General features: G+C 41.2%; 1 protein-coding gene across 3 annotated transcripts in view; it reads left to right on the top strand.

Moving 5' to 3' along the window:
* SLC1A2 (solute carrier family 1 member 2) overlaps window positions 1–19,479 on the top strand; it is a 156,097-nt gene extending 136,618 nt beyond the window's left edge. For all 3 annotated transcript variants that reach the window (XM_007181078.3, XM_007181079.2, XM_057553441.1), the window contains exons 10-11: window positions 5,471–5,702; window positions 9,639–19,479. In XM_007181078.3, coding sequence (XP_007181140.1) covers window positions 5,471–5,702; window positions 9,639–9,710 — 304 coding nt within the window. In that variant the 3' untranslated portion in view covers window positions 9,711–19,479. The remainder of the gene's footprint in view (window positions 1–5,470; window positions 5,703–9,638) is intronic.
* The last annotated feature ends 308 nt before the right edge of the window (window positions 19,480–19,787 follow it).

Here is a 19,787-nt window from a genome sequence, read left to right on the forward strand (position 1 = left end):
TCCGATGCCCGGAACCGTGCCAGCCTTCTCAACGTCTGGGGCCTCAGGCGACCCACCTGCCACACTGCGCACCTTGCATTCTGAGAGGCAGACACAATGGTCTGTTTCTATGAATATTAAGCTGACTTATATGAAATTGCCAATAGTTGGCTTTTGTGGACTCATTAAAATGGCAATTTCATGTGGTTCACTCCAATACCAGGGACCAGATGAATCTTGAGTGACCCTGCCCCCTTGGTTCTGTTCGTCTGTGAGCAGGACTTTCAGACAATCCCACCATCTTCCTGCCAGAAGATTTAGACTGAAAGAAGGAGAAAGAGAGAGAGCACCTTGGCAAATGCTTTGCTTCCAGGGCACCAGACCCAGAGCTGCAGCGTGAAGGAGCTTCATCAAGCTCCCCTCTTGGTTTTGATTCCCGGTAGCCCCCAAAGAATAGCTATGTCATCTGTAGTGAATTCATTCAATTAAAGATTCTGCCTTCACCTCTGTCCCCTTCTCAAGGTCCTGATGCACCACATCCAGACCCGAGAATAATAGCAAGCACCCTAAAATTCTTTTTACCAAGCAGCCTAAAAACTCCGGAGGTCAGCAGGGTTTTGTGAACGGGTCAGGGCTGTTGGGAGAGAAAATGAAAGTATTTGCCTGTGGAGAAATTTTCCACATGTGAACCATAAATCCCCATATCCTGCTTTTGGCCAGAATCGGACTTCCCCAGAGTTGGTCAGATATTCCCCTGGTGGCCTCAAAAGCAAACTGAAATTTCTGTTTTCCGTCTGCCTCTGTCTACCATTCTGTCTCCTCACCATCTTCTTGAATAAGTTGATTCTACATAGTATGCCCTCTTCCTCTTCTCTCATTCAAGTTTCTAGCAATGGCAAGCAGACTTCTGTTGTCCCTGCCTCTGTATGGAAACTACCCTTGCCAGGTCAATCATGGCCTCTTCGATGCTGAAACCAAGAGACACCGCTTTCCCTTATCTCACCTGACCTCCAGGCAATCATGGGTATTGTCCTTCACACCCCTATTTTTGAAACACTCTTCCCCCAGGCTCTTCTAATTTCCTGCCACCTTTGCAGGCTCTTACTCCTTTGCCCAGTCCTTAAATGTTGGTCTCCCTCAGGGTTGTAGACTAGATTGTCTGCTTGTCTCACTCTACTTCTCCCCAAGGATGAACTGAACCTGCCTTGGCACCCATCCATGGCATCTCTAGGTGTTGACTCCTAATTTCCTACCCGTAGCTCAGCTGTCTCTCCCGACCTTTAGTCCGTATTCCCAACCACTTGCGGGACATCTCCCCTTGGCTGGGTCACGGTCCTCACACTCAGTATGTTTAAGCTGATACCAGAATCTTTCTCACCCCAACCAGTTGTGTCCCCTACATGTGGTAGCCCTGTCCACTGGTTGTCCAAATCAGAAACTCGGGAGGAATTCTTGACTCTTTTCCTTTTTCATTCTCTATAACCAATCAGTCCTCAAGTCCTGTAATTCTGTCTCCTAAATGTCTCTCAGATTCATCTTTCTCCATATTCCCCACATCTTCACTAAGTGGATTTTGCTCTTTCAGTCTTGCCATCCTTTATAATGGAACAAGCGTGATCCTTCCCTTCCATGGCTCCTCATCACACATGGGATAAAGTTCTAACTCCTGCACTTGACTGATAAGGCTATACATGATTTGGTCAGTCCTTACTTTCTGCCTCTCACTGTACTCACTAGTCATCCTGAACGCTCCTGAGGGTGCCCACCTCTTAGATTTCACACGTATTAGTTCTCTCTTCTCTCTAGCTCATTGTCTCAGACCCACCCTTAGCGCCTGACTCAAGACACTTCTATTCAATCCTTTGCTGGGGCCCAAGTGTAGATAAACTGTCCTGCCTACAAAACCCAAGGACACGCAGCACTTATTCCTACTAGAATATTTATCTTACTCTAGTGGGGGATACAGACAAGTAAAGAGAGTGTAGGTTCTACCAGAAAAGAGAACAGAGAAAGGGTCTTTTCTTGCTCTTTACTGCTTGGACACCTGGCATAGTGCACACACTAAGATGCTCGTTATATACCTGTTGAATGAATCAATGAACTAACAAAGAACTCAGCAAGTATTAGAGTCCACATTCTTATCTTATTTCCACTTAGCCATTTTCAGGCTTATGTGCTCCTGCAATCTTTAATGAGTATTTAAGGCATTCCCATTGTGTCTCTCATTTCACTTAACCCTCACAACTTCTTGTGAAGTTGGAATTAGCCTCATTCCATATTTCATGCTCAGGTAAGAAGTGAGAGAGTTAGAACACTTGGGTTAGGGTTTTACCCTAAGTACAGGGCCCTTTGTATGTTGATTTGGGCATCAAACATTAGTCTGCTTTGATTTCACCCAACTCTGTCTTCCATCCATTACTGTCCTGGTGACTATTTCCATTGGTTAGAGTTCCTTTTCAAATTCAAAGAGAACTGAGCCTATGGAAGAGACATGAGCATTGTGCACATTTGGAGAAAGTTCACCCAGAAATGCTATTCCCAAAACTTGGTTCAGTGACTGCTCAGGAGAGTAGGGTTTTGTGTCAAAGAAAGCCAAGAGTTGAGGAAGGGGGAGTTTGTGAACTTGTATCACTCATTTGAGTGGAAATGGCTTTATTAAGCTGGAAAAGTAATTAACCCTTGAGCATAGTATTTTGCGCTTTTGTCCCCGTGATGGGATATGAGTGATGCTTATCTCCAAAAGGGAAAGGAGACAGCACATAATGAGTATCAGCTGTGGATCAGGAACTGGTGTTATCTTCCCCAAATTCTGTAAAGTGGGTATTTTGACTGGATGAGAAAAATTCTGGTTGAGGAAGTCACCCAGGTCACACCGTTCATATATGGCTGAGCTAGATTCAAAATCAGGGCTGTCTGGCTCCTGGGTGCTTTGCATCACGTGGCAGACAGTGGATTGTTGTTTTTTTTTTAATTAAATTAAATTAATTAATTTACTTTTATACAGCAGGTTCTTATTATCTATTTTATACATATTAGTGTATACATGTCAATCCCAATCTCCCAATTCATCCCACCACCACCACCCAGCCCCTGCTTTCCCCCCTTGGTGTCCATATGTTTGTTCTCTACATCTGTGTCTCTATTTCTGCCTTGCAAACCAGTTCATCTGTACGGGGATTCTGGAGTCACATTGCCTGTGTCCAAATATGGTTCTGTGACTCTACTAGGGTGTGTGACTTTGGGAAGCCACTTAATCTCTTTGGGCCTCAGTGTTTCCATCTCTTAAATGTGGATAATAGTCCTTCTTATAGAGTTATGGTGAGGATTAAATATGGTAATATCTACAAGGTATATTCCTATACAAATAAAAGTTAGCTACCATCATCGTCACTACCACCATTACCTTTGGTCCCTCTACTTGCCAATAAGGCAGATTCTTCTGGGCCATGAGATGAGTATTCAGAGCATTCCTCTCCAAAACTTTAGTGCTCTTTGGAATTTAACAATTGATCAGGGGTGTTGGGTGCATGGCTCAGAGCACAGGCCAGGAGGGATGGAAAGTATAGTGGAAAAGCAACAAAGTAGACTACAACTGCATGATGAACAAATAACTCAGCTGGTTAGTTGGGTGTGCTGCCATAGGAATTGGCCTATAAATAGGGTTAATGTTTTCAGGGGAGAGAGTAGCTTAAGCAGGCATGTTTGGATGTTCTACCTAGGAGCTGCCAAAAAAATATATGAATTGACTTGATAAGATTAATAGTGATATTAAAAGTATACATCATGTAAAATTAATGTTTTGTGAGTTCTTATTAAACATCTGGAACTGTGCTAAGCATTTTGTTCACAACAACCCTTATGTGGGGAACACTTTTATTATTTCCATTTTATAAATGAGACAACCAGGACTCACAAATGTTAAGTATGATCAAGGTTGTCCAACAGGTAAGGGGAAAAGCTGGCCTTTGATCCAGGTCAGCCTGCCTCCAGAGTCCATGCTTTTTCTTAATACATATTCCTTCTCATCTGCTTATACTGGGGCTTCTTAGTGATCTTGATTTCAAGTGCCTGATTCTGTGGATGACCTCAAGACCCAGTCTTCATTCATGTTAAGACTATCACCCTGGCAGATTCTCCAAAGCGGAAGGGAGGGGGAGAGCCTTCTCAGATAGAGAGATACCCCTGAGAGTGGAAGCCGGGCTTTGATCTTTATTTTTTCATGGGCAGCATCTTCCTGCTTGAAACCTGAAGGACAGCTGGCTCCCAAGTTCCTTGCAAGAGAACCAGGCCAGATTCCTCCTAGTGCAACTTCATAATTACTATTCTCTAATGAGAAATAGATTTGATCATAGCAACTAGAATTTATTTTAGGCCTTTGTTCCAAGAACCTATTAAGGTTTCCACTTTGCCTTAAACCAATTCTAGTATCGTCCTTTATTTATTTATTTTAAATTGAAGACTAGAGTGCCCTGAACTAAGATGTCTCAGCAGCATTTTTACCTAAACTCCTTTTTCTTTCTTTTCTTTGTGGTTCTCCAGCATCCTTCTTTTTAGAGCTTTGGGTATCTCATAAGCATGGTCAAAAGGACTCTTCACACTGATGTAAACTTATGGGTGAAAGACTACAACTTACTCTTAAGAACTTAATTGGTTTTCCTGGTGCTGACGTTCTAAGAGGGAACATTATCAACCATCCTATTTTTTTCAAGTCAGAACTTGAGAAACAAGATTTGAGGAATGATTTTTCTCAACCCTTCTTGGTTCAAGAGGCCCTCTGGAAGATTTTATTTTTTTTTAGTTAACAGAGAGAGCAAGAGAAAGTATTTCGGTTTTTTTCAGGACACATAGGCATTACACATATAGGTCAGGGAGGAAATTGTGACTGAGTTTCTTACCCAACAGCTGTGTCTGTGTATACGAGTGTGCTAGGGACAGACTGGGGCCCAGGGGGAAGGCAGTGTTGTTTAGATCCTTACAAAAAAAGATGAATTTTCTACTATGGGGGAATTCACAGGTGGTTGCACTTTCCTGTAGAATAAGTAAATAAAATAAGTGGAGGTAATCTGGAATCTTCGAAGAACAGTTTAAATCAAGAGGACTTGCTGGACACAGCTAGGAATGGCTGCAGTCTGGGAACTAATTCTGAGATCTGGACACATTATTTCCCTCTACTTCTTCCTCCCCTCCTCCTCCTTTCTCTTTTCCTGTTGTTTATTGGGTGCTTACCATTCATTAGACATTTTGCTAAGCAATTTACATACATTGTCTCATTTAATTTTCATACGAGCTTATGAGAGAAGTATGATTGTTATCTCCAATCGACAAACAAGGAAATCAAGGCTTCTAAAAGTTAAGTCACTTGCCCCAGACCAGGCAGAGGGAAAGGTAGAGCCAGAACTCAACCCCAGGTCTCTACGTTCTAGACCTTGACCTCCCCACCCATCACATCATACTGCTTCCTCACTAAACGTGTTCTGTTCTTTGTCCCCAGGGACAGGATGAGAACATCCGTCAATGTTGTGGGAGACTCTTTTGGGGCTGGGATTGTCTATCACCTCTCCAAGTCTGAGCTGGACACCATTGACTCCCAGCACCGAGTGCATGAAGATATTGAAATGACCAAGACTCAGTCCATTTATGATGACATGAAGAACCACAGGGAAAACAACTCCAACCAATGTGTCTATACTGCACACAACTCTGTCATAGTAGATGAGTGCAAGGTACCTTTCCCATTCATGGATATTGAGACCTGTATATAATAGTGCATGCTCAATTTCTTAAAGCAAACACAAAAGCCCTGCATGTATTATTGTCACATTTATTTTTCTAAAGAATCATGTAACTCAAGCATCTATGAGTCCCAGATCATCTAACTCTGTGTCTAACGTGGCAGGAAATCAACAAGTCTAACAGTGAAAGAGCCAATCGGTTGCTTGTTTTATCCATGTGATGTAAAACAATCATTTTGACTCCCCCGTCCACCCACTTCACAAATTCAATCAGTTTTCTTTGAATATTATGCTCAAGAATTTGTGGTTTCTAGGGCCTTGCTGGCTTTCAAATATTCTGTTCAAGTGAAACATCAAGAGAAATACTCAGAATCATTTGATTTACGTAGCACAAGTATTCCTTCTTGCTCTATATCATGTATTGGTCAAAAATGTGCCCACATAACTTTGTGCAGCTCTCTTTCTCGTCATTATTTTTGTGGGAAGGTGAGTTTTGACCTGGCAATCACTTTGCTCCAAGAATGGGGAAGCAATTTCAAGTAAAGAATAACTCTCCTTCAGGACAATTATCCATAGATGTCTTTAAAAAAAACACTATATGTCACATACTGCCTGGCAGCACCATTTTTCCTGAAGCGTGGATGTTCTGGACTCTTTTCCAAGCTGTTGGATGCTAAGTCTTCAAGCTTGATGGGCTCTGTCTAGCCTTCATTGTAACTAACTTGACATTGTCAAAGTCAAAGTGTCCTGACCAGAGTGAAGCAAACTTGGAGAAACCCTGGCAGGTGAGCAGGGTCAACTCTAAGGGTTGTAAGTGGCAACTGAGGACAATCTGAACCGAACACAGATTTCTGATACCTTTTTGACTCCTGCTGACGGATCTCATTTAATAGTTAATTTCTCCCTATGTTATTTCTGGGTCATTCCAAATATATGCCATGGCTTCTTCCAGACAACTAAGGATGACACAGAAGCAACCCCCTCTACTGGACTGTATCATAGGTCAGCCACCATCTTTGGTTCATCCCCTCTGTATAAGCTACATGTGTGGGTAAACCAGGGCTCTGATGCAAATTAGGGAGGGACCCCGCCCATCAAGAGGCAATTGCATAAATTAATTGACTCAGTTAAAATAATTAAAATTGTTAGAAATTCAGATGCACCTAAATGGTATACTCCATTCTGGAAAGTTAGTGTTTTCCACATCTCAATGATTGTGCTGGATTATTCCCCATCAAAATATTAGTTTTGGTAAACAAGGGTCAACATTCCATGGAGTAGCTTTATGCTCTATTGTATTTAACAAGTATTCATCGTGTGCCTTGTGGGGTTTAATTGAGCACCCCCATCTTATTCCTATGACCTCCTATATTTTGATTATTAGTCAAGTTTTATTGAGTGCCCATAATCTGCAAAGCCCTGAGTTAGGCACTGGAGGACAGCAAGATGAATGTATAGTTATATAGTGGAGATACAGCTTGATCCCAATTACTGCCCTACGAGGAAAAATAGTAGTAGGAAACAAAATAAAATCACCACATATGTTCTTTAACTTTGCAGTTATATATAAGAAGAATCCTAGCGGTTAACTGCCTTTGGTGCGGCCCTTCTGGAGCATCTCAAGAGGCTTCTTAACAATATCGTGTAGGACAAGTTTTGAGGAAGGAGTATAGGCATGGAGATGTCTTTAGATTTCAGACTTCCTGCACTTTTTTTCCCCTTAAAGCGTATCAAGCACATCAGGACAAATTTGCTTCATTTATTTTAGCAAACAGTTCAATCCCTAAAGGGAAATGTTGGTCAACTGTCTCTATCACTGTGAAGTAAGCCCATGAGGAGAGAGACTGCGTCCCTGTTTATCACTGCTGTGCCCTAAGGCAGTGCCAGGCATGCAGTAGGCTGTTCAGAAATATTTACTGAGTGTATACTTTTAGCATCTCGACCCCATGCTTTAATTCAGATAACCTTTTTTGCTGGACAGTTTGATAGAGACAGTGGCTCAGTCTTTCTAGGTAATCGACCACCAAACCAACCACCTGCAAACTCATTGGTGAATTAGTGTTTAGATGGTCAAATGGTGAAACTGAGCATATCATGGAAATGATGAAACGGCCATATTGGTTTAATAACTCTTCGGTGGTTTGCATTTTTTAGTGAAGTGATGGGTTCAGCTCAGTGAAGATTGTGAGGCGAGGCCAATCGACATTTCTCGCTCTAGACCAATTAACTGAGTTGACACCTATATGCAAAGGAGGCAGTCAGAGCTATGGAGATGAATTTGAAGGCTTTCCCAGAATATCTGAGTCACATTTACTCCTGCCTTTGAACCTCCTTCTGGTCCATTCTCAGTCTCACTGTTTTAAAAGCTGAGTTGGGAGACATCACTGCTTACTGCCAGTTCTCCCCTTTTGGCTCTTCCATTACCCAGGTGTTGGGACGGAGCCGGGTGGAGTAGACTGGGGGAGCGGAGTCCCTGCTTCCTTTAATCCAGCCAGAAAAAGGAAATGCCAAAAAAGCTGCTGTCCCAGCTACTTCAGAGACACAGGTCCCAGTATTTGAAAACAATAACCCCCGTGCCCCTGCCGCCTGAGCTCTGTCTGGTTTTCCAAAGGCACCACACCATGATTTATAATGTGGCACAGCTATTGATCTGGTTCATCACTGAAAGCCAAATAGGTACATTCAAGGTCATGGTGAACAGGCAGCTTGCTCCAGGCAGATAGTTTGTCCCTGGCCGTCTTTCCTGACAGTTCACTGAAGGGGAAACAAGTTTGCTGCTGCTCTGGTCACAACTTTAACCATTCTAAGCATTGTTCTGTCATGTTGGTCTCTCTATTTTCAAACTCTTGCCTTGTAACCGTAGTTTGAAGTTATGCAATGTTTTTAATTTTAATCAGAAGAACTGCATGTGATGCTTTCATTTGCTTGTTGCATGGTCTTTTTTTAAAAAAAACAATGCGGGGGCCTCATGGGGACCGGAGGAATGAGTAGTTTTTATTTTCATTTGCTTGGTTCGTGAAAAGTTTTCTGTTCCTAGCATGTTGTGTGTGTTCATAATGCATGCCTCTCACTTCCACTTGGGTAAGAAGAAGGCCAGATTTCTTTCAAACATTGCTGCGTTTGTCATGTCTCCATATCCTAATGCTTCCATAAATCCAGTCTCTCCATTATGTGGAATATCAGTCGTGGGTTTAAGTTTGCACATGACGTTGAGGACAGACAGATGGAAGGTAAGCTAGGAAAACGACTTAGACGTGGAGGGGAAAACTTCCCATTCTGTGTAAGGGTTCAGTTCGCTGAGAGCCAGGGAAGCATAATACTGACAGTCTGGAGATTATAGTTGATTAATAAATGTCTGCAGTGAAATAATTTAGAGATACTGATTTCAGCCTTTTAATTCCGTCCTTTCCTTTTTAATTTTTAAAGCCTGGATAGCTTATATGGTAGAGCCAGACCATCACGATTTGAAAATTGGACATGTATAAACTCCACCTGGCCTCATTGCAACTGAACCTTTCACGTGCATGAGTAGAACTAGCTGCCTAGTTCTGGATTTTTTTTTCTCTGCGGTTGTCTGGAGTAGCACAAGGGCACTATGTTTTCAGGACTGCATTGTTGTGTGGTGGGTCTATGGGTAATTAGACACCCTCACAACCCTAAAATCATAGTAGAAGTTGTTTATCCCCCAACTTGCAAAGTATCTCTAGTCGCTCAATACCCCCCAGGCAAATATGTATTTTTTTTTAATGTTCACAAATCAGTGTTGAAAACTAAGACCAGTTCAAAATCAATTTGGAAGGAACAACGTTTAAAATTAATATTTAAGTCGTGTAGTAGAATCTGGGTCTGGTGCTCCTCCACATGACCCCCCGGGTGGTTTTCTGGTTTGTGGCCCGTAAGCTGGATGTTGATGATAATTATTTTCAGGTAACTCTGGCAGCCAACGGAAAGTCAGCCGACTGCAGTGTTGACGAAGAACCTTGGAAACGTGAAAAATAAGGATATGACTGTCAGCAAATTCTTGAATAAACTCCCCAGCGTATCTTATGGTAAAAGAGGATATAAACAAGCTTTCTTTGAAAAGAAAAAAAATACATATATTTCTATGTTTACTTAATCTGTTAGCTGAGGCTTAGAGGATCTGTTGTGAGTCAGTGATAGGCACGGTGCTGTGTCTTTGCCAAATAATGCTTGGTAACCGTCTAATTTTCTCACTTGTATTATTGTTTGAATGGATGCTGCTGCAGGAATCAGTTTGAATTGAAGACGCGTTCTTGCCAGCTTCCCTTTTCCCTCAAGATGCAGAACCGTGGATGCTCTTTTCCCAGGGGACACGACTGAAGCCGTGTGGCACATTCCAGGGATTTGGATTAATGGGCAGACAGTCAGTGTGTTACTCTTTCCAGTGTTCTCCATGCCTCACCTTGTAACACACAAGAGATTCTGTTAGAAGCCTTTAGAAGTAAATCCCCTTAAATGTCTTGTAGCATATGTCCTTGTGTTGATTAAAACAAAGTACCCATCTTAAGGTACAATTTCTCTTCTGTACACGCTTTAAGTTACATGGCTAAATGTTTCAAAGAGAGTCATAGTGGGAGCCATATCTTAAAGGTAGCCGGTTATGGAACCCACTGAGTCTCTGCTCTACCCCATCTAGTTTATGGGGATAATTGTTGAATTTCAAAGTAGGTCTCATAATTTGCTCTAAATTTGATAAGGGATTAGGATGTAATTTACATGTAACTTCTGTGTATATTGACAAAAGTAAGAGAGCACAGTCAACATACATTTTAACCAGATTCAAAGATTCAAATTAGTTTTGTGTTTGGTTTGCATCACCTGGCATAGTGAAATCAAGTGAGATTATTCGATCTATGCTTCAGTGTCTTTGTTTCGTTCATACAATTCTTATTTGGGTCTCTACCAAAAAAAGACATTCTTAATCCCCAAATTATTTCAATCATATTCTCATCAAACTAGAAGGCTTAATCATTTTACTCTCCTCACAGATGGAGGATAGTTGGGTTGGCTGTGCCTCTTTTAATACTAATCTCATGATAAAAACAAAACCAAAACACTGTTTGTTAGTTATCTAATATGTGGAAAGCTTTTTGTTATATTATATCAAAGCACCTAAAACCAGTTACAGGACACAGTTGGAAGCAGAGCCCATCTTTTCCCCCAGTCTTCTCTGTGGAAAGGAACAGAAAACAAACATAGGTGCAAAATCCTATAAAGGTGACATTCTTATGGCAAAGTCAAGGCAGCCTTGAACCATGAAGTAGGAACAAAGGATGACTTTACAGAACTTCACAGATGGAATCTTCTCAAGGCTGTGGAAGTTTGAGGGAATACATAATATAATTGGAATAGCCCAGTCGGTGCCTTGCATGCTGTAGGCACCTCCAAGCTACATTTTTCAATGTCTGTACTATCATTTTCTGTTGAATAACCCACAGTATTTTCCTAAGGTTGCTGGCTTTAGGAGTTTTCTGAGGACTTGAGCATGAATCATTGAGAAATAAAGCACATTTGACGTGTGTAGAACCTTGGTCCAATGTGAGAGTAAGGTGTTTATCTGCGGTCAGCAGATGGGTGCTGAGATATTTATGAAGAGTCATAGAGTCCAGATTTTCTTAGGAGAGGGTGTTTATGGACATACATGCCCTTTATTACCCACTCCTTGTGACTTTTCTCTTCCAAATCAGATACCTTTGGAACACACAAGAGACATGAGATTCTAGTAGTTTTGTCTCTTAAGCCCTAGTTGTTTTTGTTTTCTATAAGAATCAGTGTTGAGCAGTATTAAGTAGTTTTTGCTTTTTTTTTTTTTTAAATACATTTGTCTTTATTTTCATTAGATGGACAATTAAGAGGGTGGCAAGGGCATGCTGAAATGTAGTAGTGGAAAATGCATCCTTTACAGCAGATGTTGTGGGTCAAAGGGACAGTTCCGGATTTAACTGTGAAACTGTTAAGGATCACCATTAAGTGGTGCTCCCAAGAGCTTTTTTATGGTGAGGAGAAGGATTTAGGCAAGGCATCTAGGAGCTTGTGGTTCTGCTGTTTAACGCCAGGTTAGCACTTTTACACGCTGACATGTTACTCAAAGGAGTGGTCTCAGGATCGTCTTCCGAAGACTCTGCCTAAAAGTCTTCCCTGTTTGCTTGTCTTCAGCTTTTTCCTAGTTATCGAGTTAACCTACAAATATACAAGGCGACAGCGTGTTCAGAAGAAACTAGGTGCACAGCTTAACAAAGCAGGTTTTTCAGGTTTGAAACTATGCAGTAAGTTTCATGAGAATATACTTAGGAAATCAGTTCATCCGGAAGTTCAACAAATCAGTAAAATAAGCAATGTCTCAAATTCAGGACTAGCCTGAAAACCCAGGATGTATGTAGAGCTGACGTGTGACTGTGCCCTCTGGTTTTTTTAGGCCTCATTCATTCTTCTCATGCCATGCCCATCGGGGTTTTCCTTGCCCAGCATATGTGCTATAAACAGAACAAATAGAGTCAGAATATACCTCTAACAACCTTTTTCTAAACAGGATATTATAACCTGTCAGTTATATGCATAGATTTATTTTAATAGGTCCAACACAAACATGAATGCTTGTAACAGTCCATTCATGTTTGACCATGCATAAATGTTATACTTGTATACAGACATGGCAGGCCAGATACAGACACTGCATCCCTTAAGTTCTGTTAAGTCAGGGCTTTGGCAACACCGTCTTTTATGAACTCATTCACTATTTTTAGGAATCAGAATTGTTTCAGGAGAAAACCAACGAGGTAGACTTTTATTCTCTCCTTTCTCATTTATGTCCTTTGGGAAACCCAAGTGGAGTCATCATTTGATTACCTACTACAATTCAATGAATCAAGTCCTATCAGTGAAAAGAATCGCTCTCAAGGCAAAGCTTTACCTTAGATCTTTGAGGATATGCCTCCCATGCAAAGAGCATCAGACAATCAAGGCAATCATCTAAATCACACAGATCTTCAATATAAAACTTCAGATGATGAGTTTTGAGCCAGGTAGCTGTCAGGTTTGATTCTTCACTTCCTCTTGTGTGTGGAAACACAACCTATAGCCTCATTGCCTGCAGAAGTGGCCATGTTCCATAAAATATAAATATTTACTTCTCTTTACTCATCAGCTTTGGATGTTCAGGAAAGTCTAAAGAAAGGTTGCCAAAATGCCTAGCTTTTGGATTTGAACTAGTGGAAGCTGAGAAAGGCTTAGGGTAAATTCAGATTATGGGGAGATGTACTCCTGGTAGGTAAGGTCAGGAATCCCAATGACCAGTTGAATAGAGGGTCTCAGATCATTTCCACTCGTGCACAGAGAAATATGTCATTTGCAAGTTTATATCTAGTCAAGAAGCCCCTTTGGAGTTGGGTAACTCACCTACTGGATCCCCAAAAGGAAACCCAATCCTGCCATGCTTTTGCAAATACCACACTTCCCTTTGTTCCCAATAGCAAAAGTTATGGTACAATATTTCACTTTTGTCTGAATCAAGGGTTCTGTCTGTGCTATATTTTCCATGCAAAGAAGGTCAGAGAATTAAGGCAATCATGTAGATAGTACAGATCTTCATGATCTGAACCAAGTAGCTATTAGAAATATGGCAATGAATCCAAATAGGTACCCACATGCTCAGAGAGAATACTCCATAGTTCAGACTCTTGATAAACAAGCCCCAGCAGCTCTTGCCTGGTGTGATGACTAAATGCTCAGAAGTTACACCCAGTGGAGGTGGCTCTTCCCACTTCGCTGCTCTCCAGTGCTTGGGGCCATACAATTGTGTGGGTTGCTGGTTTGGCTTTGCTTATTCTCCAAATAAATTCATTCCAAGCCAAGAAAAAGGAACAAATGGGATTTTTCAATTATTGTAATACTTGCTCTTTCAATAAGATATGACAGTCTAGGAGCCTAAAAAGATTAGGTTTAAAAACAAAAGGCTTGAAGGAATTCTGAAGTGAGAGTTTTGTAAGTCTAGTTGTCAGAGAAGATAAATGGTCTCAGTATCTGGTAATTTCTGGCTAAAACCGAGAAGGACCACTGAGTGCCAACCCAGGGACGTTGCATTGTAGGCAGATTGGTCTCCTTGGATGGAGTGAGTTCAAAGCTGTTCAGGCATCAGTTGCTTATGATTTTTCTGAAAAGAAAACCCAATTTCCACTCTTCCTTTTCCTCCCTTCTTATTCCAATGATCCTTATTGCTGCTTAAGAGACAGTTTAATAAATGACCATCCAACTTAGCGCAAGGGTTGGTTTTAGAATAGATGACAGGGAATCTTAACTGAGTAGTGTCTTACTTCACTGCACAGCACAGCTAATTCAGGGAATGACATAGAGGTGAGGAGAAATAATGCAGTTGGGTGGAGAAACTTTTGACTTAGACTCTGCCCATTTTTATTCATATAACTTACACAAGTGACTTTACACACAAGCTCCACTGAAGAAAAAAAAAGTGAAGTGCTGGATTAAATGGTTAAAACCCCCATCCAGCCCCATGAAACCACCGTATAACGATCTCTACTTTAATTTCTTCTTTCATAAGAGGCTTACTACTATAACACATTAGCTATTTATATTGTAAGTCAGAGGGGCCCACAACAATGAATAATCAATTTGGATTTTTCTCATCCCCTTTGGGGGAAATTAAATTCAAGCCTCTCTCTTCATCTGAAGTTTTACAACAAGCTTGGAAGATGGCCATGTTCATCCACAGTTTGGTATTTGGGGATACAAACAAACTTCCTTTTATAAAACTGTCCTTTGCCTAAGGCACTGTCCTAATAGAAGTAGCAATTCAGCTCAGGGAAAAATGCTGCCAGAGTCATCATGAGGGGCCAGGATGAACCTATGGCCTGCCTCAAGGTCTTGCATCATTCCTCTTGTGGCAACAGGGCCCACTCCGAATACCCTAAACACACAGTTTCCTCCAAACAGTCCTAATTGCCAACCCAGTATGGGAATTTGGGAGCATCTGGCAAATCAACTTGAACACTCTTATGAAACTGGTGCAAGACTTACGCAAAAACAGCGACTGTCTGTAAATATTCCCTTTCCACTGGTACGCAGACACGCACAGGGTGGGCCCGGGCCAACTCCTTTCTCTGGAGAGGTATGCAGGGATATTTGGTTGAGTTCATTTTCAAATTTTCCTCTTGGTTTGCTAGTACAGTGGGCATCACATCACAGGTGGAGAAGGTCTATCTTACAAGAATAGACTTGTATTGGTGATCATTGCCTTCTTCAATGCCCAGAGTTTCTAGGCTGGATAAAATGCATGGTCTGTCTGCAAGGTGCATGTGACTGGCCATGGCCTTTGAACAATCTCTTGCACGTTCTGGTACTGCTGCAATGGGCCACTGTTTGCATCCTTGCTCTTTGTCCAAACTTCTGCTAAATACGCAATACGTTTGGTATTATTGTGTCGTGAGCACCTTTATTGCCAGAGAAGACTTCAGCTCTGTAGATGCGGGGCAGAGGGATGTAAAGCTAGTACTAAAAGGATCGAGTTAGTGTTTGTTTGTTTGTTCGTTTAAATTTTTAGTGCAGAAGACCTGACACTAGAGCATCAAGAAAAAGATATTTCTTAACGGATCCATATAAGAATGTATGGAAAAGGAAGCGAAGCCCTCAAGTTCTTATTTCATTCACTCTAAATAATATCCTGAGTAATTACTGATCAGCTTTTTTTTTTTTTTTTTCCATGTCCAGCTTTGCCTCACCTTCTTACTTCTGGTGCAAATATCCATTTTGATATTTTTTGAAGTCCTTCTGATTATTATACAGGGCCCTTTTGTGCTGAGGATAAAACCTGCTACTGGAACAGATCCCGGTACCTTGCAGGGTCAGCAGTTGACCTAGAGCCTGGGTAGCAACAGGTCTCCAGTTCCTCCGGAGACACCTCCCATCCCTGGGTGAGTGTTGGAACGTAACAGCTGACTGTGACCCTTGTCATCGTTCCCCGTGGGGATGGGGATGATGCAGCAGGAGATTCGCTCCTTCTGGGGCTCCGTTTCTTCTCATGGCAACCATTTAGCTGCCTAGAAACAGCCTGTTGCCTTTGGTAGGAAAGAGATGCACACACTAGCCAAGGAAGTTAGTCTAGCATATCTCTGAGTTTTCGCCTCCATGGAGCAAATTCTCTGAAGTGTATGATCAGAACGCTAGCACTGTTGTTGCTCACTTCTCCAGGAGAGTTATTCTCCTTACTAGGAACTCATCCTTTGGCATCCAGATCTTTCCATAAACGACCTTCACTCCTTCCCTTCCTCCTTCCCCTGGGAAACCTCAGCATTGCATTTCCATGTTGCACAAGACAGATCAGGTAATCTGCTCACTACAGAGATTTGTATATAAAAAACTACTTTTGTGAGGATTTTTGTATATTGTTTTTCTATTTGTTTTCTACGGCTGGAGGAGAGAGCTGGCAAACTGTGAATCTAATTTGGTCTTGCTGCCCGCGGATATATTTCGGCTTCCTGGTAAAAATCTATGTTACCAGGGACAATATATTGCCCTCTGATCAGTATTGCATCCCCCCCAAAATTCCTCCAGTCCAACCTTACATTCTTTTTTAAACAAATCCGTGGGCTTCTTTGCTATTATTTATAAAGAGCATGAGAAAACATATTTAGAGTCCTGGATATTATATGGTTAATATTGATTTAGCCTTTCATTATGTTATAGGTTTGTATCTATTCTTCATAAACCATAAAGAACTCAGTGTAGACTGAATTGATCTATTTAGTATCTGTAATTTTGCAGACAGATATCTTCTTATGGTATTTTCTATATAACCACATATGTAGAATTACAACTAACTAAAGCACAAGACATTTCTACAGCAATTTAGAGCTGTCAGTTGTTTCCTGAGCATACAGCCACATTTGAAAAATTTAAGAACCCAGTCCTTTGTGATGCAATGAACAAAATGACCATTAAGAACAAGGAGTCACTTCAATCCCTTAGCTGGTTAGGATATGCATTTAAACAATTAGTCTTTTTAACTCCCGGAATGGTGCTGACTCCTTATTATTTTTTTTAAATTAATTAATTTATTTATTTTTGGCTGCATTGGGTCTTCATTGCTGGGCTTTCTCTAGTTGCGGTGAGCGGGGGCTACTCTTTGTTGCGGTGTGCGGGCTTCTCATTGCAGTGGCTTCTCTTGTTGTGGAGCGCTGGCTCTAGGTGCACAGGCTTCAGTAGTTGTGGCATGTGGGCTTCAGTAGTTGTGGCTCGCGGGCTCTAGAGCACAGGCTCAGTAGCTGTGGCGCACGGGCTTAGTTGCTCTGCAGCATGTGGGATCTTCCTGGACCAGGGATCGAACCCGTGTCCCCTGCATTGGCAGGCGGATTCTTAACCACTGCACCACCAGGGAAGTCCCCTGACTCCTTATTTTTGACACAAGGCCTTGTTTGCCCAGCTAAGCATTCTAATTTTGCTTTTCTCCAAGAAAATGAGAAATAAGGTGATAATAGTGGGATCATTTCTATGTCAGAATCTCCCATGTCTTCCTAATAATTTACGTGAAAATTGGTTTAGGAAAACTTTGAATAGAGAGATTGAGGGTGAGTGCAAGGAAGCAAATCAGGACAGATATGTCGCAGTTCGTTCTTGCCAAGCAAATTGGTGGTAAATGTCACATTGTTATGTGAATTGAGCACATATTTTTAAGAAAAAAAATTACTGGTACCAGCTCTGAAGCAATGCTCCATCACTGGGGCTTTGAGTCACATTGAAATTGTTTAGAAGCAGCCCAGGTAGATTCTGTCCTCAGGTGAGTAACAATCTATGTAAATTTCCCCAAAAGGCAAATCAATAACGACTGCAAAGACAAGGGAGGATCTTCCTTCCACCAAACACGCTTTCTGGTATGGTTGTAGGGCTAGTATTTTTGCTATGTTTTAGGAGAATAGTCAGTTACATAGAAAGTGTACTGGTGTGTATTTGAACCCGCCCCTCATTGAGCAAACAGATTAGATGTGCCCTCAACTGGCAACGACTGTATCTGTGATTTTCAAGTACAGATAGCTGTCAAGCATGAAGTTCTTGTGTGTACACAGTAACACTTGGTTCACGCATGAAGAACAGTGCCTATGCACTTTGTGTAGCTATAATGTAGGTATCTATGTGTAATTTCAGTGAAATGGTATATAGATGTATTGTAATTTAATTTAAATGTTATTTTTGGCCGTTCATCTAAGTGCAGTAGACATGTTGGTTGTTGTTTTGAAAACCCTCCTTTTCCTTCTTAGATAACTAGTAGTGAATAATTTTTCCTCTTCCTTAAAGTGACTTGGGAATGTATATCAGTGAAGAACTTATCTATGAATCCTTTGTACCGATGGTTGTTTGAAAGTCTGTGTGTGTCCAGTATCTTTGTAAATATGCAGTTCGGGGCAAAGGAGGGTTGAATATGTGTCATGATTCTTAGTGAAAGGTCATCTGAAGTCTATGTAGTGCCCGATGAACGCAACTGTGGAACTTTTGATTATCTAGGCTTAGGTAGAGTTAGAATGAGGACATTTATCTATAGCCCTCCTTCGCTTGATGGATTGGGCTCAGAGAGACAAAAGGTTCGTCTCCTTCTGAGCATGAGCATGTTAGCATCATATCCTTAGGTAAAGGTCTGTCTCTTTGGTTGCCAAATACTGATCATGATACTCATGACTTAAAGGTTCTGAAGAGCCTCGTCCTCCTTGGTTTCTTGAGTCAGGGCACAGGAAAGACATTCACTGACTAACTGCCATGCAGGCAAAACCCCACAAAAGCACACTTCTGGTAGTAAATTGCACAGTTGTCTCTAGAAAGATAAGAGAAGCACAAGCATGGTCAGTGTACAGCTTTGGGGTTGCAAAAAAAAAAAAAAAAAAAAAAAAACAACTGGTAAAGCACAGATCCCACATATGTGAAGGGAGTAGGACCTCTACCTAGTAGGCTTTGTGTGTGTGTTTCAAGTGGTTGAAGAGGGGGTTCAATGCAATTATATACCTGCCTCCAAAACACACATTCTGTCTAATTATCACTAAATGGAATGCTGTGGGGTCTATATTTCCTGTAACCCCTTTTTCCTCTGTAAGGACAGAGAATGGCCATGTGCAGCTGGGAACACTGAGTGCCCCTCTCTTTTCACAAGAGGAGTGAAGCTTAAGAGATCCTCTGAGGGCACAAAGCACATTAATTTTCAGTGTCTTCTCCAATGATTGGAGTGAAGGAATGTAAATGTGAACAGACAGATTTTTTTTCCCTAAGCATGTGGCTTCTTCAACTCCCGTCAAATTCAGGATGAAACCTTACCGAAAGAAAGCTAACCTTTAGGCAGGATTCCCTTTGAAGATTCTTGTGTGTCCAGAATGAAAGATAAGAATAATTGTTTCCCTCACATTCACAATCCCCATTGGTCTAAAGTCATGTAACAATAGAGCATCTATAGCACATAGTGTTTAAAGACTAATGAATGAAAAAAGATAAAAACTTCAACTAATTTTGGGGGTGTTTCTTACATATGGTACTAGGAAATGCCTTGTTGGCAAAGCACATTTTGGGTAGTTGAAGTATTTTGTTCTCACCTTTAGCTTTCTAAGCTTTCTTACAATGTGGACTGATTACTGTAACATTACATGTGTAAAATAACTGGATATTCTTTATATACGGGAAATAATCTGTAAATCCAATATTTCACTAAGTGTTTTAACTTTTATGTATATATCTCTCATCAATAAATGTGGATTCCAATTTCTCTTGGTTGTTGCCGCTCCTTCAACTCCAATTTTAAACTAGTGTTGGTTACATGGTAAGTGTCTCCAGTGCTCCTTTTGGAGAAGTTTGTGAATCAAAACCTACAGTGTCTAAATGAATATTTTCTAGGAAGCCTAAATATATGGTGGGGTCACATCTTATGTTATAAAGTTATGAGTTGGATAAAAATGGTGTATAATCAAAATTATCCTTGTGAACAGCCAGTATGTGTTATCCCCCAAATCTCAGGAGCTTAAAGCAACTGAGGTTGATACCTTACTCATGTGATGTGTCCATCATAGTTTGACT

Source organism: Balaenoptera acutorostrata, chromosome 9 (assembly GCF_949987535.1).
Source record: "Balaenoptera acutorostrata chromosome 9, mBalAcu1.1, whole genome shotgun sequence".
In the NCBI taxonomy this organism is placed as follows: domain Eukaryota; kingdom Metazoa; phylum Chordata; class Mammalia; order Artiodactyla; family Balaenopteridae; genus Balaenoptera; species Balaenoptera acutorostrata.